The 25,536-nt window shown below is 40.9% G+C and overlaps 1 protein-coding gene across 1 annotated transcript in view; it reads left to right on the top strand.

Annotated features, from left to right (window-relative positions):
- Positions 1-25,536, top strand: part of GRIK3 (glutamate ionotropic receptor kainate type subunit 3) — an 813,353-nt gene that overhangs the window by 391,203 nt on the left and 396,614 nt on the right. Inside the window, exons 3-4 of the mRNA XM_082244657.1 lie at positions 14,265-14,522; positions 19,729-19,910. Coding sequence (XP_082100783.1) covers positions 14,265-14,522; positions 19,729-19,910 — 440 coding nt within the window. The remainder of the gene's footprint in view (positions 1-14,264; positions 14,523-19,728; positions 19,911-25,536) is intronic.

Below are 25,536 nucleotides of genomic sequence, written 5' to 3'. Positions count from 1 at the left end.
ATTGAAGTGGAGTTGTTATATAACAATATACTTTCATAATAGTGTATTTGGGTACTGCAGAAATTTTGCCTCTGCATCATCAATGTCACCTTCCCCACCACTAACATTAGAGATCTTGGAGAAGGCAGCAACAGCAGGGACCAACTTCCTTGGGCTGATCTGGGTACTGTTGTCAGACTGCTGAGTGGCGGCTGTTGCTACCTCCTCTTCCTGAATCAGATTCAAAGAATGGCTGTGCATCAGAAAATGTCTTGTCATGGATTGGAAAATAATTCCTGTGACTCAAGCGGAGGGTATATGGTGGTGGTGGTGGTGTTGGTGGTGGTGTCTTTGGGGGTGCACACAGCAGAGAGTGAAGAGGGTGCAGATAGAGAGGATGAGGAGGGTGCAGAAGAGGAAGGCTGAGTGAGCCACTCAACCAAGTCTGGTGCATCATTTGACGTAATCAAACGCACCATCTGCAACTTCCCACTTTGGCTACGGCCTGGTGCTTGTGCCCTACCCCTACCACCCCTGTGGAAAGGCCTGCCTCTTCCTCTGCCTGTCATTTTTTAAATGACCCTGTGACAAAAATCTCTAGAGAAGCGCAGTATATGTGGAAGAAGGTATATAACACCCCGCTTCAATCTGTCATTTTGGGGGGCCACTGGTTTATCACACCAGTTATGAAACATATTTTCTAGTAACTTTTGTCACTGTGTGTAGCAGAGTTAACACAGCGAAAGAGGCAAAATTTCTGCAGTATCCAAATACACTATTATGAAAGTATATTGTCATATAACACCCCGCTTCAATCTGTCATTTTGGGGGGCCACTGGTTTATCACACCAGTTATGAAAAATATTTTCTAGTAACTTTTGTCACTGTGTGTAGCAGTTAAAGCAGCGAAAGAGGCAACATTTCTGCAGTACCCAACTCCACTATGATATGTTTTCTATATTAGAAAGTATATTATAAGTGTATTACACCCCTATATACTGCACACCAAACAATAGTACACCTATACCAGTCCTTAAAAGGACTTGTGTGAACCTATTACCTAGAGATTTGTGTCACTAACAGTCTGTCCCTGCTCCCTACAGCAACCTCTCCCTACACTGACAAAAGACAGAATATAGACCAAACAACAGTACAGCTAAAACAGTCCATTAAAGGACTTTTGTGGACCTATTACCCAGCGATTTGTGTCACTGACAGTCTGTCCCTGCTCCCCACAGCAACCTCTCCCTACACTGACAAAAGACAGAATATAGACCAAACAATGGTACACCTATACCAGTCCTTCAAAGGACTTTTGTTGACCTATTACCGAGCGATTTGTGTCACTGACAGTCTGTCCCTGCTCCCCACAGCAACCTCTCCCTACACTGACAAAAGACAGAATATAGACCAAACAATAGAACACCTATACCAGTCCTTTAAAGGACTTTTGTGGACCTATTACCGAGCGATTTGTGTCACTGACAGTCTGTCCCTGCTCCACACAGCAAACCTCTCCCTACACTGACAAAAGGCAGAATGTAAAATGGCAGCCAGATCAGGTCTATTTATAAGGTAGGGGGTATGTCCATGTGCTGAAATGTCTCAATTGGCTGTCTTGTACCACCTGATGGATGTGTCATGGGCCAAAGTTCTTCACAATGTAAAAGAATATGGCGGCCGCGAACATCGCCATATGTTCGCATGACAGCGAATGAGCAAAGTTTGCCGCGAACCGACCGGTGGGCGAACCGCAAGGCCATCTCTACCTGTATATAGCACTGCTACCATGGGATGAGAAGATATTGCAGGGGGCATGGCTAGCATCATTGCCATTGCTCATTCTTAAGTGTGTAGCTTGTCATTCAGCAGCTGGCCACACCTAGCCTCGCCCACTCTTTTTTGGATTGGCAAAAATTACTGTGCTTCGTTGCAAGAGAGACCCATTTTGACTGCTTCAAAAGAGGCTCTTGATAAACTATAGCTAAAAAGTTGGCAGTTTGGATATCCTGTTCCTACCTCCTTCACCTTATTTTTTACTTATTAAAAATGAATCCAATTCAATAATAATCCTTTAGCATGGAGGTCAACAACCTGTTGACCGCAGGCAGCCTACGTGTAAATTTCGAACACGTTCCTGCTTACCGGTCCTTTCCTTTTGCCTCCCTTGCTCTTATCGTCACTGCAAAGCAGTCACATCACATCCCCCCAACACAAACACACAGCAATGTGTAGGTAGACCTCTTCTAACCTATAACCAGTGTACAGCAGCGTGGAGAGTGGAGGCAGCACAGTACTGGACGGAGGGCAGGAGCTGTCTCAGTTAACCTTTAAAGTTAACCAGCAGGTGATTGGTTGCTAGGATGCTAAGAAAGACCTGCTTGTTAATATGAAAAGCAAATTCCCAAATCACTGTAAATACTTGTACTATATTGTAAATAGACAAAATAAAGTGTATTTTCGACAAAACCGTGTCACCTTGCCCTTAAAGTCCCAACCCCTGGGTTTGAGGCACCCTACAAACTTCAATATGAAAAGCAAATTCTAGCAGCTCTTGCTCCCATCCCCTTCCAGTGCTGTGCTGCCTCCCGCTCTCCACTCTGCTGTACACTAGTTGTAAGGTCGGAGAGTGCTACCTACACACTTCTGTATATTTGTGTTAAGGGATTATGTGAAGGGGCAAATGACACTGCTGAGGGGGGGCAGAGGACACTATTGTGGGCAGAGGAAACTGTAATGGGGCAGTGAATACTGCTATGGGAGGGGGGGTTGATGTGAAAGGGGCAGAGGACACTGCTATGGAGGGGCAAAGGACACTACTGTCTGGTTGGGCAGAGTGGCAGAGGGCGATGATTATAAAGTGGGCAAAGGATGCTACTATGGAGGTTATGTAAAGTGATTTGAAGGGGCAGAGGGAAGCACTGTGGCACACTATGTGTTCTTCAGGCCGCCTTTCTATTGCAGGCATAATAGTTAATTAATTATTATTTTTTTTAAATTAATTTTAAAGGGCACTTTACCCCCCTTCCTAGGAATCTTTCATTTCCTATATGTTATCCAGGTAGTTTTCAACCTTTAAAAGGTTGCCTACATCTGCTTAAGCACATGCATTTAACTATCACCATTATTTTCCAGTGTTTTTATTAATATATGAAGCAATGTAATAAGTCTTAAACTTTCATTTAATATTATCATCTAGAAAATCAGTACTAGTTTGTTTGAAGTTGTGAACAAAAGCATTAAACTGTCCCTATACCCAGCTCATACATTTACCCCCCTCTCCCTGCTGCTTTTTACCTAAAAGCGAATACCATTTTATTGCTGATCCATTAGCTGAAACAAGCTCCCAATGGATCACTGGCTATCTGACATCTCTGTGCTTGAGCCATGGTGAATAACAGGATTTGTGGGATCTATGCTGGAAACAGTCAATCAGTGCCTCTGCTTTAAAATAGTCTCAATCCTTACTACAGTCCTTGCTACAGCTTAGAACTAGATTTACTGGAGAAGCAGTGGGCCCATGACACTTGTAGGGTGCTGCTTCAACTACAGCTACTACAAAGTATTAAGGAGATGTTAGTTTATTTTGTAATAGGCCAAAGCAAATGGATAGGGTATGAAAGGAGGCATGTCTGGTGACCTACTGAAATTTTAATGCTATGCCATATATACGTTATCTTAAAAGGTTTGTAAGATCCATAAGCAAAACATATAAGAGTTTTTCAAATTATTAGCCATAATAATCATGTCAGGAATAAACAAAATATCCTAACAGTACTGTAAATTTAAATGGAATTAGGGAGGCAGTAAGTTCTTTTTAGTTAGTAAAGCACTTGCTTTGCCAACATCAGAAAAAGCTCTAAGATATTTTGTGCCAGCTATCATTTTTTAAGCAAATTGGTACCTGGCTTCTAGAATTTGCTTTGCCAACATCAGAAAAAGCTCTAAGATATTTTGTGCCAGCTATCATTTTTTAAGCAAATTGGTACCTGGCTTCTGGAATTTGTACAGCACTAACCTACTTTGATGGATTTCCACAGCACCTTAAAATATCATTTTATGTGACTTGCCTTTCTTCTGCCGTGAAAAAATATTTTTCAGGAATTTAACATGAGTTTTCTTTCTTGGGGTCAAGAGAAAAGCTGCAACTGATTTGTGTTGTAGGTCAAAAATTGGTCATGCTGTTATCCTTACTGATTTACTTTTGTGCCTTGTATACAACGAAGATGTGCTCAATGGTTTGGTTATTACCTACTTGTCTGGACAGTTTTCAGGCAATTTATGAACTCAGTGCTCATTGTGGCCAGCGCTAAACCGATAAAAATTGATCTTTCTTTTCCTCTGACTGAAATTGCCCTTAACGGACCTTAGTAAATTATATGTGTAGGCTGTGTATACCTTATTGTAAAGTGTTACTGCTGGGATTGTGCATCACAGCATTTTGTCTACCTATCATACACACTAGGTATGTCTCCCCTCTGATAAGGCTTCATTTAGAGGTTGCACGGGAGTCAAGATCTCATAAAATTGAAAATAAAAAATAACATACCAATTTTTCCTATAAACTGTTAAGCAAGACAGTTTTCATCCAAACAATAAATTTATGACGAAGCTGACATACGGACAAACTCTATGTATGCTGAAAATTTCACGAAGACCCAGGAAAATAGACTGGCTGGAATGTGAAAAAAACCTCCACTTGCCTTTCTTTTCCCCTTTACATGGCAAATGGTAAGAGATCCTTAAACATATTCATCCTTTTTTTTTCCTAAGTCTTTAATTTGCTACCAGTTGATGCTATCCACCATCAACCATAATTTAAAATGGAATGCCTGTTTATTACATTTCAGTGAAACATGCTCACACATTTCTTTGTTATGCAATCTGTCCTGAACAATATACCAGTTATTGAAATGCTTTGGTGAACTAAAAGCCTGTATTTATGGTCTTCGGGCTTGTGACTATGGCATCAGTTTGATATCAGTTTGAGATGCTTTTTGTTCAAATGGAATCCATTGACAGGTGCATTTGAGCTGCAATTAATATCCTTCTGACCTACATTTGACCTGTTTAAAAAGTGGATTTTTCATTCTCATAGACATATATAGGGTTACAAATCCTATCTGATTTGAACAAAAGCCCATCGACGTAGGCTCTAACATACACTGTATTACCAAAAGTATTGGGACACCTGCCTTTACACACACATGAACTTTAATGGCATCCCAGTCTTAATCCATAGGGTTCAATATTGAGTTACCCCAGCTCCCCCCCTTTGCAGCTATAACAGCTTCAATTCTTCTGGGAAGGCTGTCCACAAGGTTTAGGAGTGTGTCTATGGGCATGTTAGATTATTCTTCCACAAGCGCATTTGTGAGGTCAGGCACTGATGTTAGACGAGAAGGCCTGGCTCGCAGTCTGCGCCCTAATTCATCCCAAAGGTGTTCCATCAGGTTGAGATCAGGACTCTGTGCAGGTCAGTCAAGTTCCTCCACCCCAAACTCCCTCATCCATGTCTTTATAGACCTTGCTTTGTGCACTGGTGTGAAGTCATGTTGAAACGGGGAGGGGCCATCCCCAAACTGTTTCCACAAAGGTGAGCGAAGATATCCAAAATGTTTTGATATGCGGACGCCTTAAGAGTTTCCTTCACTGGAACTAAGGGACCAGGCCCAACCCCTGAAAAACAACCCCACACCATAATCCCCCCTCCACCACATGACTTGTACCAGTGTACAAAGCAAGGTCCATAAAGTTCTGACCTCAATTAGAGCAGAGACTGCGAGCCAGGCCTTCTCTTCCAACATCAGTGCCTGACCTCACAAATGTGCTTCTGGAGGAATGGTCAAATGTTCCCATAGACACACTCCTAAACCTTGTGGACAGCCTTCCCAGAAGAGTTGAAGGTGCTATAGCTGCAAAGGGTGGGCCAACTCAATATTAAACCCTACAGACTTAGAACGGGATGCCATGAAAGTTTGTGTGTGTTAAAGGCAGGTGTCCCAATACTTTTGGCAATATAGTGTAGTGGTATGCCCTCAAGATCCTCCTGTGTTTACTTTATTTAAATGCAGGAGAAATTGATATGGAAAGTATAGTGTTTGTTTTTAACTTAGATGTTTTCTTTTTGCTATAGGAGGATTAGAAAGTAAGAGGGGGTTTCATGTGTTTGAATGCAAATATAATGCAGAGTATCTAAACTGGCCTTGGATCCACAGATCTCTATTTTTTCAAATACAATTAAACAAATGCACCTAAATGCAAGCAAATGCACAGTGTGAATTTTACAAATTAAAATCATTACTTGCATTTAGAAATTTCCTATAAATGTATATAATCATATACCGGTATATATTATTCTGCCCATGTAAATTAGGCTTAGCTAGTTGAGCAGCAAATTTGAATTTTGTAAGGAGCAGTAACTGAAATGACAGATGATGAATGGAGTTTGAGAAATATTTAATCTTCAGCTTTGTAGTCTAAACTGACAATTCACTTGAGATGGCAGTTTACAATTCAGCTGCATTTAACACTGAATGAATTTAACACTTAACAGATTTAACAAGCAAACAGTCAACTCTACAAAGGATTGTTTTCTTTCACAGTTCTGTCAGTAGATCACATACTGTATATATCAGCGTTTTTTACAGGGCTTATTAAATAAAAATGCTCTTAACAAAGCTCTTTAATTGACAGGCCTTTCAACAGGAGTCTTTTTATACTAGTAACCTTAGCTAAATATTAACAACCACTCTATTGCTTTTCTACATCCCCTCTGATTAAAAGAAAAATTATGTCATGGATGTGATGGCAAACCTTCTGTGAGAGTAAGCCTTCATATTTCACTAAGCCATCAGTTTCAGAGCATATTCCCTCCAGATCTACCACTTCTGGCTATGCATACACACATTCCAGTTAAGGAGCAACATAGGCTTCAAATCACCCAGGGATTGCAGAACAAATATTGTAGTGATAGGTGTGACAAAAGTGACTTATTTCATACAGGGTTTAAAAAATATTCATATTAACTACAATTGATGGTGACAACGATTTGTTATTTTACTTGTAAATATAGAAGATAAAGTCATTTTTTAAATTGCCATTCTTTTTTCTTTTGCAATATTTATTCATGAGAATTTTTTTAAAATTTAAATAAAAAAATTTAACCACTTAAGCCCCGGAAGATTTTACCCCCTTCCTGACCAGGGTTTTTTTTGCGATTTTTTACTGCTTGACTTTAACGGACATTGCGCGGTCGGTGGACGCTGTACCTAAACAAATTTGACGTCCTTTTTTTCCCACAAACAGAGCTTTCTCTTGGTGGTATTTGATCACCTATGCGATTTTTTGATCATGCGCTATAAACAAAAAAAGAGCGTAAATTTTGCAAAAATAACAATATTTTTCACATTTTTATATATGAAATTCCCAAAAAAAAATGTAAAAATCAAAATTTTTTAACATTTTCGGCCAATTTGTTTTATGCTACATATGTCTGGTAAAAAAAATCACAAAAAGCGTATTTTGATTGGTTTGCGCAAAAGTTATCGCGTTTACTAACAAAGGGAAAGATTTTTTGTCATTTTTGGTGTTTTTTTTTTAACGAGTAATGGCGGCGATCTGCGATTTTTTTTTTGTGGGACTGCGACATTGCGGCGGACCGATCAGACCCTTGACTGACATTTTTGACACTTTTGGGGTTACCAGTGACATTACTGCAGTAATCAGTGCTATACATATGCACTGTTACTGTAAAAATGACACTGGCAGGGAAGGGGTTAACTGTATTGGAGAGGGAGGGGTTAAGTGTGTCCTAGGGGCGTGTTTCTAACTGTGATGGGACATGGCTACTAGTGTAAAAACAGAGATCAACGGTCCTACATAGTAGAACCGTCTGATCTCCATTTTTACACAGGGGAGAATGACAGGTGGCTTGTTTACATCAGCCGCCTGCCTTTCTCCCTTCCCGGCGAACGATCGCGAGTGACCGGCAGACATCGGGTCCGCCGGTCACACGCACTGACTTGTTAGGGAACGAGCCGGGGCGGGCGCGCGCTCGCCAGCTATTGGCTCACAAGCCAGTGACAGGCTAGTGACGTACTGGTACGTCACTTTGCCTGGCTGGGGCTGACCGCCGCAGTATATGTACTTGCGGCGGTCGGCAAGTGGTTAAATAAAGGTAGCGCTTTTTTTTTTTTCAAACAATCATATCCAAAGTCAAACAATACAGGTACAGAATGGGAAAGGTTTTTTACAGAAGGAGAGGCAACCTGAGTCTAATCTTAGACGAGGCTCAAGCGATGATCTAGGCAGGCCTACTCTTGAATTGTGAAACAAGGTATCTAGAACACAACAGAAGGTCATGAAGTATAAAGCTCTGTACTCTGTTATTTAACAGGTGTAAGTCAGAAAAGGTAACTGTCGAATAATGTGTAGTGGTATTGAGAAGTTCTCTAGAACTCTAGGAAGAAATTATGAAAAAGGCAGGCGGAGAAGAAAAACTTCAGCATGTTCAATTCATCTTTGACAAAAAGAACCTGGAAGCTTATGGTATGTTTGCAGAGCTGCACCAGATTTGGCAATCTCTAGTTTTAGTAAATCAACCCCTGTGCTCTTTGCAAGTTCAATTGCACTCTACAAATGCAATTTCTCCAGAGCTTAGTATATGAGGGGAAGCTCTGCTGATTTCTATAATTTAGTCATATGCAAGAAAAATGCTGTTTGTTTATTTTGCTTGCATGTGACTGGGTATTCTTTGCAAATTTAAGATTGCAGATTCACCTCATTTACTAAGCTCTAGAGCAACTGCATTTGCAGAGTGTACATTCTATTTGCCCTTAGTAAATAAACCCCAATGTCTCCAGTAGGGATTGGTGTTTGACTGTAAGCTCTGGTTCAGTGAGTTGAGGTAGAAAGACTGTAAAGGATACTATTAGTAGTTTTATATTATATTATGTATTTGTATTTATTTGAACATAGAAAAAGTGCATGTAGATAAGAAATTGGCAATTGTATCTAGAGCTATGTCTCTGGCTTCTTTTATCCTATAAATTGAGTTTTTTTGTTGATCAATAGTAGCAAAGAAGGTGGAGTTTGAGATTACCAGTAGAGTAGAATGAGTACCTTATTACTGCTTAATAGGTTTAAAGATAAGTCAAGTGAAGGTTGAGTATTGACATGTAGAATACTTAGTCAGGGAATTAGTTGAATGCCAGAGCCTGGGTTTTTTTTTTTAAGATTTTACGCAACAGAGTCCCAAAAGGGGTTTATTTGTTTGAAATCCTACCAGATATGGATGATAGTTTCTCCCTGAGACATCTCCAGCATTTGGCTGAAAGGATATACCCTAATTTGTGCAATTTATGCAATTTTTCAGTGGTGAGGTACCGTACCAATGGAATAATAATTTATATAGTTTTTGGAATTTTTGTTCTAAAGAAGTATTATTGGTAACCTAGTACTCCAAGCACCATTGTTTGGTCAATTTTCAGCCTTACAATTGCTCATTCAAATATGACTAAGGCTGACTCAATGGAAATAGTAGTTTTTTTTTTATTAAAAAATATAGAATATCTGATTGATTTTTCCTTTGTGCAGAGTTAAATTGGTTTTATAATCGGGTCATTTTGCATGCAAGGCCACAGCTGCATGTCTTTTATTTGTAAAGAGCATGGGTGAAAAAATGTACCTTTAGACACAAGGTACTGAGCTTGAAGTTGCACTTGGAGGTTCCAAGAGGGTAACTATCTTTTTGGTTTCCTGGTGGAAAATCTGGATTGTACCTGATTGAGGTTAAGAGGTTCGGAGGGAAAGAGATGAGCAGGGTCACAGATACCTGTATATGTTGAAATGTGAGTAACATTGAGTTGATCAGTAGATAGCATGGTAAAATGTATCCACATAAACTATTGAATTGGAATACCAATGGTTTTGCCTTCTAGGAAGACCCAGTCTTTCTGACTTGAATGGTAATTTTAGTCAATGACCTGGGTAAGAATTTAGGTCTTGTTAGGTTTTTTGGCATTGGGAAGGTCAGTTCCTCAAGAGTATTTTAGTTTCATTAGTTGTTGGAGGATAATCCTTGGTTTTAAGGAAGACCATAAAAACTTGGACACGAAAGATTGAAGAGAACTAAATTTGAGCTGGAGGTTTCCCAATAGGAATTGTCCGAAAGAAATATATTATGCAGGTAGGGTATTCATTTTGAGTGCTACAACTCATCCAAACCTATATAGTGGTTTATTCTCCCACTTTTTTTAAAGTCAAGGACAATTAGTTGCTGTAAAGATTGGTCATTTTGTGAGAAAAGATCAAAGGTTTTAACAGGGAGTGAAATTCTTAGATATTTAATATGGCAATATCCCCAATAAAAAGGAGAACAAAAGATAAGATGAGAGTGGGACGCTATTTATTTAAAATCACTTTGTGAATGCCTCTTAATTTATGCAAACATAACAAATATTACCCATAATTGTTGTAATGTGTGAAATGTCAGTTTCTATTTGTTGCCTTTTGCCAGGCAAATGTAACATTCCCTAATATTCACTCCTAAGAAAAAAAAAAATAGCTAAAAGAACATTCAACCTTAAGGGTTAAAGAATGTTTGTCAATAGAGAAAATAGCCTAAATCTATAGGCTAAGAACATTTGACCAGCAGGGAAAATAATATGAGGGAGAATGGCTGCGTGAATGTGTGCATGGCCAAGTAAAGCTGCAGATGCAGTGTGAAGTAAAACATTAGGCAGTGTTAATATTACCACTGCGAAATGTGACAGCTTTCTGTTCATGGCTCCTGGTTGTTAGGAAGTTGACACCTGCCTCTGTCCTAACAACCAGTGACATATCCCTGCCCATGGGATTTTTTATGAGGTTTATCAGAACAAAATAAATTAGTAAAATACTTTTTTTTTATTATAAAAATTAACACTTAAAGGTAATCTTTATAATAGAACACGTCCTATTAAAAACAACAAGCTGATATACTGTAGTACCTACAATTTTCACAAGGACCGGAAACCTTCACTTGCTGTACTCACGCCTATGCTTTGGCATGGTTATGGGTTGTGGTTATCCTTAATCTCCATCTTTGTGTTGCTTGTCCCCACTTTGTTGTCCTGTTGAGGTGCAGTTGGCTTTACTCCCTTGGTTTCCATGGCAGATACCCTTGGCTGTTACCACCTGGAAGTGCTATAAATTTCTATGCTGATTTTTTGTAGAGACCCTGTCAGTAGCATCTACTTCTCAAGAAGTGAATTGACATTCACAAAACACATTGAGATTTGTGATGCACTTTATTTTGATATTTGACTTCATTCTGTGGAACTTCAATACAAGTATTTGTGAAAAAAATTAAAATTTAACTACTACAGTAAATCAGCTTTTTGTTTTATTTAAGTTTTTTTTATATAAAGATCACCCTTTATTGTTGATATTTATAATAAAAAAAATATTTTACTTATTTACTTTGTTGTTATGATGCCCCTCATAAACAAATCTGGGTGCTTAAAATATGTTGTTGGAATATGGTACAAGGAATTGGGGTACATAATTTCTTGCACCACATAACTACATACTTGTATATCCTGGTAAAAATGTGAGCCCCCCCCCCCTTAAAAAATATTACCAGCATCTGAGCATGCAGCCTGGCTGGCCTGGAAAGGAAGTGGCCAAGTGTGCATCTTTCTACTGAACCATACCAAATCCCAAGCCACTAACATGAGGCGATACCTTGCCAAAGTGGGCCCCCCCAGGCAAAGCACCTTGTCCCTATGATGATGAGGAAAGGGCATCTTTCCCCACAACCCTAGCCCAATGGCTGTGGGGTTCTGCGGTTAGGGGTTTATTTAAATCTGGAAGCCCCCTTTACCAATAAGGGAGCATCAAGATACTGCCCCCATGCACCCCTACTCACTCACAAAAAGTCCATCCTCTAACAATCATGTCATATAGTGATAAAGGTCCACGATACCTGGCGCCTGCTGATCCTCCAAAAATAAGAAAAAAACACCAGTCTGTGACACATCCAAACCCACCAATTGAGTTCCGGCAAATTACAGATCAGGCAGATCACAGCTAATGTGTATAAGGGAATGGGGCCTCCCAGGTGATGTTACTGACCATACATGCACTTATTTGGTTAATGATGTTACTTTGTGAACGTCTCATCAATCATGCAAGCATAACAAATAATGTTTGTAATATGCGGGAAATGTCAGTTTCTATTTGTTGGCTTTTGCCAGGCAAATGTAACATTTCCTAACATTCAATCCCAAAAGAAAAATAGACAAAATAACATTTGACCAGAACAGTTAAAGAACATTTACCAATACAAAAAATTCTCTAACACTATTGGCTAAGAACATTTTGACCAGCAGGGGAAAAAAACATATAATAATAATGTAAAAATACAATCCATTTCATGTCTGATTCTAAGGTTAGCTTTAGTTCTAAATGAACTTGGTCAGCTTCTGAGCTAGCTCCAGAGCTAACTACTGAATGGGTGACACTTTAGGTCCCATTCACATCTGCAGAATGTGCATTAATGCTTTCTTTTTGCTTTGTTTTTTTATGTAACTGTGTAGGACAGCCTATTCACTTTAAAAACGCACCAAAGTAGCTTCTCTACCTTTTTCAGGAGCATGTTTGTTTACTAGGAGCTTTAGTGAATTTGCTTTTTATTGCATGACAAAATGTGAGATTGCTAGCTTGGATTGTCATTAGCAAATAATGGAACTGCATGCAAGATGCACATTTTAGCTTGTTTCTTCACACATTTGCGGGAACAGGCACAGTGCACATTTTTGCGTGCTTTCCTGGGAACACTAAGGTGTAAGTGCATCCTTCAAGTTTGGAACTCTGGCTATAGGTTCATTGAGTGCATTTTGTTGTTCTTTTGTAAGGTTGGCGCTCAATAGTATAAGCTCACCCCTAATTGTGCACTTGTGTGTTTCCCAAATACTTAAATCCCATATTTAATCTGAAGATTTTTCTCCTAAAAAGTTATTTATGGTGTTTTCAATAGTTTTTGATGTGTTAAGGTTGCTCAATAATAGAAGTACAGTTTTTTGTTCTGTTGTATGTGATAAATTATCAATTCCTATTTGGCTTTTTACTTTTGAATGTACAAAAAGAATAGTGTGGTTGAGCCCATCCCATCCCTCACCCCAAACAAATAAACCGAGACATACAAGATCATACTTCCTTGGCTAGAAGGCTGAAGATAAGCAGGCCTTCGCCATTATACAATACCATATACTGTACCAGCCAATACAGTTTAATATATATTTATATAGTCACTTTTCTGCATGTTTTTGTAATGACATGAAAAGTATATGATCCTGCCAGAAGGATGACCATGATTACCAAGCTCTTAGCCACCAGAAATATCCAGGAAGTGGTGCACTGGTTATTCCATCCTTCCTCCTTTACCTTTACTTTATATAAGTAGATATTCTCTGTCTTTTTTAATTCATAATTAAATTGTTCAGTAGGACATTTTAGGTTTAAGCAGTGTAGTTGATTCCTACTAACTGAAATAGTTTTGAATGACAGTGTGCAATCTAGCAGGGCAACTAGTATCATTTAACAATGAATCTCTTTAGGATGTATCCATTTTTTGGGAGTCTAAGATCCTCAAAAGTTAGCATTTCACTATTTTTGGAGATCTCATGCAGGATGCTTAAAGCAAACAAGGCCCTTTGATATATTGCATTTTCTTTTTTTTTTAAAGTAGAGAACAAGAAGAAGGATTAGGGGTGCATTTTTTTAAATAAACACTATGTCAACAAGATTTTTTTAGTCTGCATTGATCATAGATGGCCCTGGGGCTAGCATTGTGCCCAGTTCACCAGGCAGGGAGAAGCAACTTTTCCCCATTGGGGAGAAGGAGAGATAAGTTACACAAACCCCACATTCTTGTACCACATCCTTGGGTATCAGTGATGTAAATGTGTCCACCAGCTGTCCTTTTGTGCCTGTACACTTGTGACCCTCCAGCCATTGTTAACCAGCCTATATGCTGTGGGTTTTTGGTTAGCAGTCTTTGAGAGGGAGTCTGTGCTTTTGATTTAAAAAAGATTCTAAAAAATGTAAAATAATCAGCAGATTAGCTGATGTCACCACAGCAGAAAACGATTCAGATATCTGCTGAAATCAGCTATCTATGCCAATCCATGTCAGATCTCAGCTCAGACAAACAAATGTGTTCATAAAAACTTTTGCCAAGGGCTGAAACTACTGGGATTTAACTTTTACATTGAAATTAGTAACTATTTCTTTTGTTGCAGCTTGTGACCAGCTGGCCCTAGGAGTGGTTGCTATTTTTGGACCATCCCACAGTTCGTCCTCCAACGCTGTCCAGTCTATATGCAATGCATTGGAAGTACCGCATATACAGGTCCGATGGAAGCACCATCCTTTAGATAACAGAGACAGCTTCTATGTAAACTTGTATCCAGACTATGCTTCTCTAAGCCACGCGATCTTGGATCTTGTACAGTTTTTAAAGTGGAGGTCGGCTACAGTAGTTTATGATGACAGCACAGGTATAGTAGCTTTCTTTGAATTACATTTTCTATTTTTTACTTGTAACATCTAAAAACACTACACCATATTAACTTTTTTGTGTGTCTAGATTGTATACTTCATGCTAATACAGTATTGTAGCAATTTGAGTAAATCAATACTATAGCACTGCACCAGTCACTATTTATTTTCATTATCCCCTTAAAACTAACCTCACTAACAACACTCGAACAATCACCAAGAGTCTGTCACATGACGGAAAGACAGAGTCACATGCTTCCCCCCACCAGAAGGTACCGGGTATTTTAGTATTTCCTGTCCAGGCAGTTGGAGAGAGAAGGGGAGAGGAAAAGTAAGTATATGCTGATGGACAGAAGAGCAGAAGAGCATTTAAATGTAACTAAAGGCAAAATTTGTTTTTCTTCATTTTGAAAGGTAAGGGAGGGTTATAAACTTTTTTTTGCTATGTATGTTCCATAGGGGAAATTTCCCTTTAGGATGTGGGGGGAAATCCCTCCAAAGTGCGGGAATCCCAGGGTGTCACCAGGGTCACCAAAACTAGTGTCCCCATTGGTAGATGTCCCCATTTTTTAATGTTCTGATGTCAACTCAAAATTTAAGATTTTTATTTTTTACTTTCTCTTTTGGTGATAATGATAAACAGGACAAATTGGACAAATAAAGAGGGTGAATCTAACTAACAGGGGGCAGCGATAAAAACAATCAGGTGTTCTAATCCCTCTCAACGCTATCCAAAACGAAACAAATTGCATTTAGTTACACTTTAAAGCAAACATTTAAAGTAGTGTAAAGTCAATTGAACACAGTTTTACAATAAAATGTTAGTTTGGTAGGAAAGACATAATAAAGGTTATGGTTTGATAAAATTGAACTATAACTGAAACATGGCTGTAAATACATTACTCATTTAGGGAACCTGGGCATAATTTTATATTTAAATTTACATTATCTTCTATGCAGAGCTAATTCTAAAGTCTAGTATACACGGGCCGAATGTTGGGTGGCATTGGTTCAATAGAAACCGGCCGACATTCGGCTTGTGTGTACTGCAGTCGGTCTGACAAAAGCCCGGTTGTTCAGTCGGCTTCTGTCAAAAAATGGTCTGCCGAATGGCTAAGAGAGCCCTGCTGGTTGAATAAAAAAAAAAACTACTAGTGTGTACTAGGCTTAAGTCAACATGAAGATTTCAGGGAGGAAATAAATTCTAATGGTGGGTCTCAGGTCGACAATGACTTGGCTATTCTGACCTTTAGATAATTAGAAAGAGATTCCATTAACTTTTAAACCCCACCATTGTAAAGAATTTTGTATCAGAAGTGCAATTTGAAGTTTAATCGGAATTATTTAAAAATCAGAGATGAACATACTTGAAAATATAATTAGAACAATTTTAAATTCATAAAGCCTCAAATTTTTTTATATGTGAAAATATATGACAAAATCTATCCCTTTGCAAAAACATTTAGTAGTTTGTAAGGGGCATGGGATACCAAGTAGTAATGGGCTCTGTGATTTCTGTTAGTGACCTTGAGATGAAATGTCTCATGCCCATGCAAATATTGTACATGTCGGACAAAACTCTACTTGAGCCAAACTTCATCCTCATTAAGGGTTATGTGTGGATGTTATTTTGTAATAATTGTCATTTATAACTGTAGCAAAGCAAGTATATATAGTGTGGTGCAAAGAATTTCTTCTCCATTATACCAACGGCTAATGAGGTTTTACATTTTTGAAAGGAACATTTTTAGACCATGTCAGAAACAATGTTGAAACAAGATAATTATGTCTTAAAAAATATTTTAGCTTATCCTATCATCTGTTTTAACATTTATAGGCATAGATAATAAGGCAAGAGCTATTTCAAAAATGTAAAAAAAAATTACAGATACCCATCGAAACTCAGAATTCTTTTGTCTGTTTACTATAAAACTGAAATCTGGTTTCTATGGGCTATATTTATCAGCATCAGTGTGTATGGAGTCTGTCATTGTGGACCTCTCCTTTTAAAAATACTAGTTTCCTGGATGTCACACTGATCCAATGAATTCAGTACAACATAAAATAAGTATGTAGATTAAAATTGTGATACCTATGGGCATAGCATTAGGGGTCGAAATTGCGACCCTGCCCATGCTCCAGGGGGCCTATGTGGTGTCTCTGTAGCTGTGAGGGGGCAAGCAGAATCCTGGTCAGAGTGCGATGTCAGCAGCCAGGAGATCCTAAGAATTTGAAGCTCTGAGCTTTTGGCACCATTGTCAAGTCTTGAGTGGAGAGACAGAGAGGAGTGGAGGGAGGACGAAGAAGGACCAGCTTGGGAGGGAAAAATGTCAGGGCTAATAACCAGGCAGGGACAGACACCAAGCTGTTACAGGGCTAAGTGAGGCAGGAGGAGGAAAGCACTGTTGCTGGGACCGCTGTAAGACATTGGTAGGATCTGTGCTGGGAACAGACACACACCGCCCTCTCCCTTTCCCTCAACAACTGCTGATACTGACAGAAAAGTCATCAGAAACTACTAAAAATCAGCCAACGCCTTCTGAGGTTCTCCTGGCACAGTTTAAGTAGGATTAGCAGAGGAGGGGACTGGGCAGGGAGAATGTGTCATTAATACCATGGTGGGTGGGGGGGGGGGGGTTGATCAGTAACTCCATGGGAGTGCATGTGCCATTATTAGGGGGGGCTACCTCTCATTACCTGGAGGTGGGGGGCATCTGGGGAGGGTAGGGCATATGGGGAGGGCATACAGTAATTCAAAAAAATGAGTACACCCCTCACATTTATGTAAATATTTTATTATATTGTTTCATGTGACAACACTAAAGAAATTACACTTTGCTACAATGTAAAGTAGTGAGTGTACAGCTTGTATAACAGTGTAAATTTGCTGTCCCCTCAAAATAACTCAACACACAGCCATTAATGTCTAAACCACTGGCAACAAAAGTGAGTACACCCCTAATTCAAAATGTTCATATTGGGCCCAAAGTGTCAATATTTTGTGTGGCCACCATTATTTTCCAGCACTGCCTTAACCCTCTTGGGCATGGAGTTCATCAGAGCTTTACAGGTTGCCACTGGAGTCCTCTTTGACTCCTCTATGATGCCATCACGGATCTGGTGGATGTTAGAGACCTTGCACTCCTCCACCTTCCGTTTGAGGATGCCCCACAGATGCTCAATAGGGTTTAGGTCTGGAGACATGCTTTGCCAGTGCATCACCTTTACCCTCAGCTTCTTTAGCAAGGCAGAGGCTTGGCTTAGAGGTGTGTTTGGGGTCATTATCATGTTGGAATACTGCCCTGCGGCCCAGTCTCCGAAGGGAGGGGATAATGCTCTGCTTCAGTATGTCACAGTACATGTTGGCATTCATGGTTCCCACAATGAACTGTAGCTCCCCAGTGCCGGCAGCATTCATGCAGCCCCAGACCCTGACACTCCCACTACCATACTTGACTGTAGGTAAGGCACACTTGTGTTTGTACTCCCCACCTGGTTGCCCCCACACACGCTTGACACCATCTAAACCAAATAAGTTCATCTTGCTCTCGTCAGACCACAGGACATGGTTCCATTAATGCATGTCCTTAGTCTGCTTATCTTCAGCAAACTGTTTGCAGGATTTCTTGTGCATCATCTTTAGAAGAGGCTTCCTTCTGGGATGACAGCCATGCAAACCAATTTAATGCAGTGTGCGGCGTATGGTCTGAGCACTGACAGGCTGAATCCCCACCCCTTCAACCTCTGCAGCAATGCTGGCAGCACTTATACATCTATTTCCCAAAAAAACTCTGAATATTACACTTTGCATGTGCACTCAACTGCTTTGGTCGACCATAGCAAGGCCTGTTCTGAGTGGAACCTGTCCTGTTAAACCGCTGTATGGTCCTAGCCACCGTGCTGCAGCTCAGTTTTTAGGGTCTTGGCAAGTTTATTATAGTCTAGGCCATCTTTATGTAGAGCAACAATTCTTTTTTTCAGATCCTCAGAGAGTTCTTTGCCATGAGGTGCCATGTTGAACTTCCAGTGTCCAATATGAAAAAGTGAGAGCAATAACGCCAAATTTAACACTAATGGCTGTGTGTTGAGTTATTTTGAAGGGACAGCAAATTTACACTGTTATGTAAGCTGTACACTCACTACTTTACATTGTAGCAAAATGTCTTTTCTTCAGTGTCACCTGAAAATATATAATAAAATATTTACAAAAATGTGAGGGGTGTACTCACTTTTGTGAGATACTGTATGTCTTATCAGGAGGGAGGTACCTTGGTGGGGGGAGGCATTTGATTTGTTTCAACTAGGTCGGGGAGGCATGTGTCTTTACCAAGAGAGGGGGGCTCATCTGTCCTTACAGGATGGGATAATCTGTGATTATCTGAAGTGGGGGGCTCCTGAATAAGGGGGGTCACCTGTCATTACCAGGAGGCAGGAGGGCATGTGTCATTACCAGGAAGTGGGGGGGGGGTTGTCATTTCTCCCCAATATCCTGCACCTCCACATCTTTGCAGCCTGGCCCTGAGAGAGGTAACCAGGTGCTGTTTAATAATATATATATAAGAAAGGTGTGAAATTCCCAGTGGCACACTCTCTGCTCAACCCATTACAGTCCCTCCCTGACCGCCCTGCTCAGATCTGTTTAGCTGTGCACATGCACACGAGGTGGGGGCAGGGGCAGCTCACATGGAAAGCTACTGGGTAAAAGCAGTGGGCTTGTATGTAAATCTGGAAATTCAGAGGGCTGGCCCTCTGAGTTTCCCCTTTTGCAAGCCCACAAATTTAAACCGGCAGCTCAGAGTGTGGCCTGTCTGCCCCCACCATGTGTGCTTGTGCAGCTGACAACAGGAGGTTGAGATGAAAGACAGCCACCATACAGCTACCATATTTTGGCACGCGGTGAGAGTATCTTGACATGAGGTAAATAGTGGGGGGTCCCCAGGTCAACTTTTGCATCTGGGCCCACATTTTTCAGGCTACGCCTCTATACCTGTCTGACTGTTTCTCGTGAGCATCTCAAAGTATTGTAGGAAGGGACAGACAGGTTTTTTAAAACGAGGTCAGCAATTGCTGTCTTTATAAAAATATTTCAGTACAGGTTTTACTAAATAAACTCAATGTAATGCATACAATAAAAACTGATCTTAAGTGAAGAAAAATGACCAGAGACATTAAAAAATGTATCGTTTTCATTCTTTGTTGCTTTAGGTCTTATTCGATTGCAAGAGCTCATTATGGCACCTGCTAGATACAATATTAGGCTAAAAATACGTCAGCTTCCACCGGAATCTGAAGATGCTCGGCCACTCCTGAAAGAGATGAAAAGGGGAAGGGAGTTTCGCATTATCTTTGACTGCAGTCATGTCATGGCAGCTCAAATTCTCAGGCAGGTGGGTACCAACGTTTTTTTCTACTCAGCTAACCAGACATTACTGTAAAATTAAGGTAGTAGTGTTCTTAATTTGCTTTTGCACAGTGCTGCGCTTATTCATTTTTATACCTAGAGCCCATTGGGATTCATCACATCCCACCATATGTTCTGTATCATCTATTAGCAAGTGTTAATCTCTGCTCTTTCTATTACCCAGTACATGTTAAATCAATATACAAGGCTAAGAGTTTGGTAATTATTTTGCTTTGAAGCTCTAATTTTTTCCCCTTTTCTCATTGCCTCTTTTGACTTAATATTTATTAAGCGTGTTTATAGCCTTGAAAAAACACAACTATCTAACAGTTTTGCTGTGTAAATGACTATGTTTTCAAAGGAAATTTATTAATAGTCAGCCGCAATAACAGTATGCAAAAATTAGACTAAAGGTAAACTCTGCTTTAAGTACAAATATTGTTATAACACATATATTTCTACACATGCTTTTTTATAATGTAAAGTCAATGCAATATCTATTTATAAGTATGTGTTAGGTCTCATTTACATGGGCATGCAGATCAGTAAGTGATCTGCATGCCCATGTATCTTCAGCAGCCTGGAATGCACAGGTGTTCCATGCAGGGGCGTGACTGTGTTCTGATCCATGCATTGGACTCGCATGGGTGTACACTCTGGGATGTGCATGAAGATCCCTGCAGGTCAGTGCAGCTAGCCACCTGTCATTCATTTCAACAGAATGCCTGCATGTCCCTGCATGCAACACCTGTGCATCACAGGCGGCTGAAGATGACCCTTCACAGGGGTGTGAATGAAGCCTTATCGTTTTCTTATGCAAGTTGTTCATTTTTTATTTTGTTGTAAAATTCTTTGCCAGGAGACCCTGCCAGTAACAGTATTTCCTGTTACAGATGGACACTACTAAGCCACTGCTTCACAATTAGCAGCAGTGTTGTCAGCCTGCTATGTAGTGATGGGCCGAACGCCCCCCGGTTTGGTTTGCACCAGAACATCTTGAACAGGGAAAAAGTTCTAGTGAACATGCAAACTCTATTAAAGTCTATGGGACACGAACATGAAAAATCAAAAGTCTTCATTTTAAATAATTATATGCAAGTTATTGCCATAAAAAGTGTATCCCCATACCCGGGTATTGCCCTGGGGAACATATATCAATGTAAAACATTTTTTTTAAAACAATCATTTTTACAGGAGCAGTGATTTTAATGATGCTTCAAGTGAAGCAATAAAAAAGAAAAATTATTTTAAATATCATGCCTGGGGTGTCCCCCTAATGTGCCTGTAAAGTGCTGCATCTGTACAAAGTATGAAGCCAGCTGCAGCAATACTGACATTTCTAAAGGAAAAAATGTCATTTAACCACTTTGCCACTGAGTACCGTAGTACTACTGCGGCAAAGTGGCTCGTTATCGTCAGACCTACGTCGTCAGACACTCCCCCTTGTGGGCGGCGCTCGCGCACCGCCGGAGGCTCGCTCCCACTGTATTCAGTCACAGCGGGAGTCGGGCCAGGGGAGGAGCAGCGGCGATCGCCGCTGCTCTGCCCCGATCGTCGGGGATCTAGTGAGGAGATCCGCCCGCCTGTGTAAACACAAGCGGGCGGATCTCCCAAGTGACAGGGAGTGACAGATCAGAGTGTTCAGCATAGCTGAACACTCCGATCTGTCCCTGGCTCACACAGTCACCTCCCCCCCCACACGTCAGTAAGCACCAGGCATACATTAACCCCTCCCTCTCCAATAAAATTAACCCCTTCCCTGCCAGTGTCATTTTTACAGTAACAGTGCATATATATAGCACTGATTACTGCAGTAATGTCACTGGTACCCCCAAAAGTGTCAAAAATGTCAGTCAAGGGTCCGATCTGTCCGCCGCAATGTCGCAGTCCCGCAAAAAAAATCGCAGATCGCCGCCATTACGCGTTAAAAAAAAAACACCAAAAATGACAGAAATCTTTCCCTTAGTAAACGCAATAACTTTTGCGCAAACCAATCAAAATACGCTTATTGTGAATTTTTTTACCAAACATATGTAGCAGAAAACAAATTGGCCAAAAATTTAAAAAAATTTAGATTTTTACATTTTTTTTGGGGGGGATTTCATATAAAAAAATGTGAAAAATATTGTTGTTTTTTCAAAATTTACGCTCTTTTTTTGTTTATAGCGCAAAAAGTAAAAATCGCACAGGTGATCAAATACCACCAAAAGAAAGCTCTGTTTGTGGGAAAAAAAGGACATAAATTTCGTTTGGGTATGGTGTCGCACGACCGCGCAATTGTCAGTTAAAGTCACACCTGTGCCGAATCGCAAAAAGTGGCTCAGACGTAAGACAGCAAAATGCTCTAGTGGTAAAGTGGTTAAACTTGCTTGCAGCTGTAATGTATTGTCGGCTCCTGGCAATACAGATAAAAAAAAAAAAAACAGTGTTTGGGTCTGGTATGGATTTTAAGGGGAACCATGCAAAAATTTAAAAAAAGGCTTGGGGTCCCCCTCAAAATCTTTAATAGACCCTTATCTGAGCATGCAGGCTGGCATGCAACCATACCAGTCTCTTGCCCTCAACATGGGGAGGGTGCTTTGGGGTGCCCCCAAAGCACCTTGTCCCCATGTTGATGGGGACAAGGGCCTCTTCCCGACAACCCTGGGCTGTGGTTGTGGGGGTCTGCGGGCGGGGGGCTTATCAGAATCTGGAAGCTCTCTTTAACAAGGGAGCCCCCAGATCCCATCCCCCCGTATGTGAATGGGTATCGCGTACATCGTACCTTTACCCATTCACCAAAAAAGTGTAAAAAAGGAAAAACCATAGAACACAGTTTTTGCCAAGTCCTTTATAAAAGAAAAAAAAAATAGTGTCCCTTGATGTAAATCCATTGTCAATCACAACGCCCGCGGGACCCGAAAAATAAAAAAAAATTCAAAAACGCTTTGCCTCTTCTGAGGCTACCTGCCGTATGCTGCTCTTCAGCTTTAACAGCTCTTTTATAGGCAAAGGGCAGGGCCACCCGGTTACATCACCCCATGGCACCACCCCCATATGATGTCACATGATGTCATGTGATGTCAGAAGGGGTGGTGCCACCCGCAGACCCCACAACCACAGCCCAGTCGGGAAGCACCCTCCTAATGTTGAGGGCAAGCGGCCTGGTATGGTTCAGGAGGGGTGGGGCTCGCTTGTCCCCCCTTTCCTCGTCTGCCAGACTGCATGCTCAGATAAGGGTCTGGTATGGATTTGGGGGGGGGGGGCCCACGCCATTTTTTTTTTACATTTTAAAGTCGAGTTCCGCTTAATATCCATACCAGACCCAAAGGGCCTGGTTTGGATTGGGGGGGACCCCAGACCGTTTTTATTTTTAATTTTGGCATGGAGTTCCCCTTGAAATCTATACTAGACCCAAAGGGCCTGGTATAGATTTTGGTGGGGAACCAATGCCGTTTTCTTTTTTCTGTCATAGGGTTCCCCTTAACCACTTAAATACAGGGCACTTGAACCCCCTTCCTGCCTAGACCAGTTTTCAGCTTTTAATGCTCTTTGACATGTAGGGGAAATATTGGTCAGCTTAGCATGGCACTGCTCCCCGTCTTTAACTTTGGCGTCCATGGGGAATATTGGACAGCTTGGCATTGCACTGCTCCACGTATTTAACATGGCGTCTATGGGAAATAGTGAACAGCTTGACATGGTACTGCTCCCTACCTTTAACTTTGGCATCTATGGGAAATATTGGTCAGCTTGGCATGGCACTGTTCACGAACTATAAGTGACATGGACACTAAGCTTGGGGAGCACCGAGAGGGGACCCAGGACTACAACATATCTATACATTTTAAAAGTGGGGTATGCCTTTACACTACACTGACTGCACTAAACTGACTGAACGCACTGTCTACTAACTACCTGCCTAATCTCTATTGTAACACACTCTACAGGGCTGCCGTGTAAGCAACAGCCTTAAATAGTGGGAGGCGCGGACTTAGCCCCTGAGCCATGATTGGCTAAAGGCACCCTGCCTTTGGCCAATTATGGCTCTGACAGGACATTGTGCTGTGATTGGCCAATTCATACAGGTCACTTCCATGCTTTGGCCAGTCATCAGCTATCAATGCACTGCGCTGTTAAACAGGACAGGTTCCACTCAGAACAGGCCTCGCCATGGTCAACCAAAGAAGTGGAGTGCATGTGCTCAGCATCATATTCAGAGGTTGTCTTTGGGAAATAGATGTATGAGTACTGCCAGTATTTCTGCAGAGGTTGAAGGGGTGGGGGTCAGACTGTCAGTGCTCTCAGACCATACCGCACACTGCATTAAGTTGGTCTGCATGGCTGTCGTCCTAGAAGGAAGCCTCTTCTAAAGATGATGTAAAGAAAGTCCACAAACAGTTTGCTGAATACAAGCAGACTAAGGACATGGATCACTGGAACCATGTCCTGTGGTCTGATGAGACCAAGATAAACGTTTTTGGTTCAGATGGTGTTATGCGTGTGTGGTGGCAACCAGGTGAGCAGTACAAAGACAAGTGTGTCTTGCCCACAATCAAGCATGGAGGTGGGAGTGTCATGGTCTGGGGCTGCATGAGTGCTGCCGGCACTGGGGAGCTACAGTTCATTGAGGGAACCATGAATGTCAACATGTACTGTGACATACTGAAGCAGAGCATTATCCCCTCCCATCGGAGACTGGGCCACAGGGCAGTATTCCAACATGATAACAACCCCAAGCACACCTCCAAGATGACCACTGCCTTGCTAAAGAAGCTGGGGGTAAAGGTGATGGACTGGCCAAGCATGTCTTCAGACCTAAACCCTATTGAGCATCTGTGGAACATCCTCAAATGGAAGGTGAAGGAGCGAAAGGTCTCTAATATCCACAAGCTCCGTGATTTTATCTTGGAGGAGTGGAAGACAACTCCAGTGGCAACCTGCGAAGCTCTGGTGAACTCCATGCCCAAGAGGGTTAAGGCAGTGCTGGAAAATAATGGTGGCCACACAAAATATTGACACTTTAGGCCCAATTTAGACGTTTTCACTTAGGGGTGTACTCACTTTAGTTTCCAGCGGTTTAGACATTAATGGCTGTGTGTTGAGTTATTTTGAGGGGACAGCAATTTTATACAAGCAAAGTGTAATTTCTTCAGTGTTGTCACATGAAAAGATATAATAAAATATTTACAAAAATGTGAGAGGTGTACTCACTTTTGTGAGATGCTGTGTGTGTATATATATATATGTTTATATATACATCAACTTAAACAAAAAAATTATAACAAAGTCTATTAGATGCCGGAAGATAAATGCACTCTAAGGGTGCTTTCACACTGCCCCACTGCAGTTTGGCTGTAGTGTGAGTGCAGCACAGTATACTTGTTGTTTTCCTTTGGGTTACCCAGGCTTTGCCATGGACTTTCATTATTTACTGTATTTTTGGTGCATTTTCTGAAAGCACAGCAAAACTGCAGCATGCAGGACATGTGTTGTGTTTTCAGAAAACTCAACAAAAATGGACATAAAATAGAAGTCTATTGGAAATCATATGAAAACCTCTGGTATGCTGCAATGCACCTGCGCTATGGGCAAACCATGGTGGGGCTGTGTGAAAGCACCCAAAAAGTAGC

The sequence above is a fragment of the Pelophylax lessonae genome (genome assembly GCF_965119305.1).
Source record: "Pelophylax lessonae genome assembly, chromosome: 2".
Lineage (NCBI taxonomy): Eukaryota > Metazoa > Chordata > Amphibia > Anura > Ranidae > Pelophylax > Pelophylax lessonae.
This window is presented reverse-complemented; position numbering and strand designations above follow the sequence as displayed.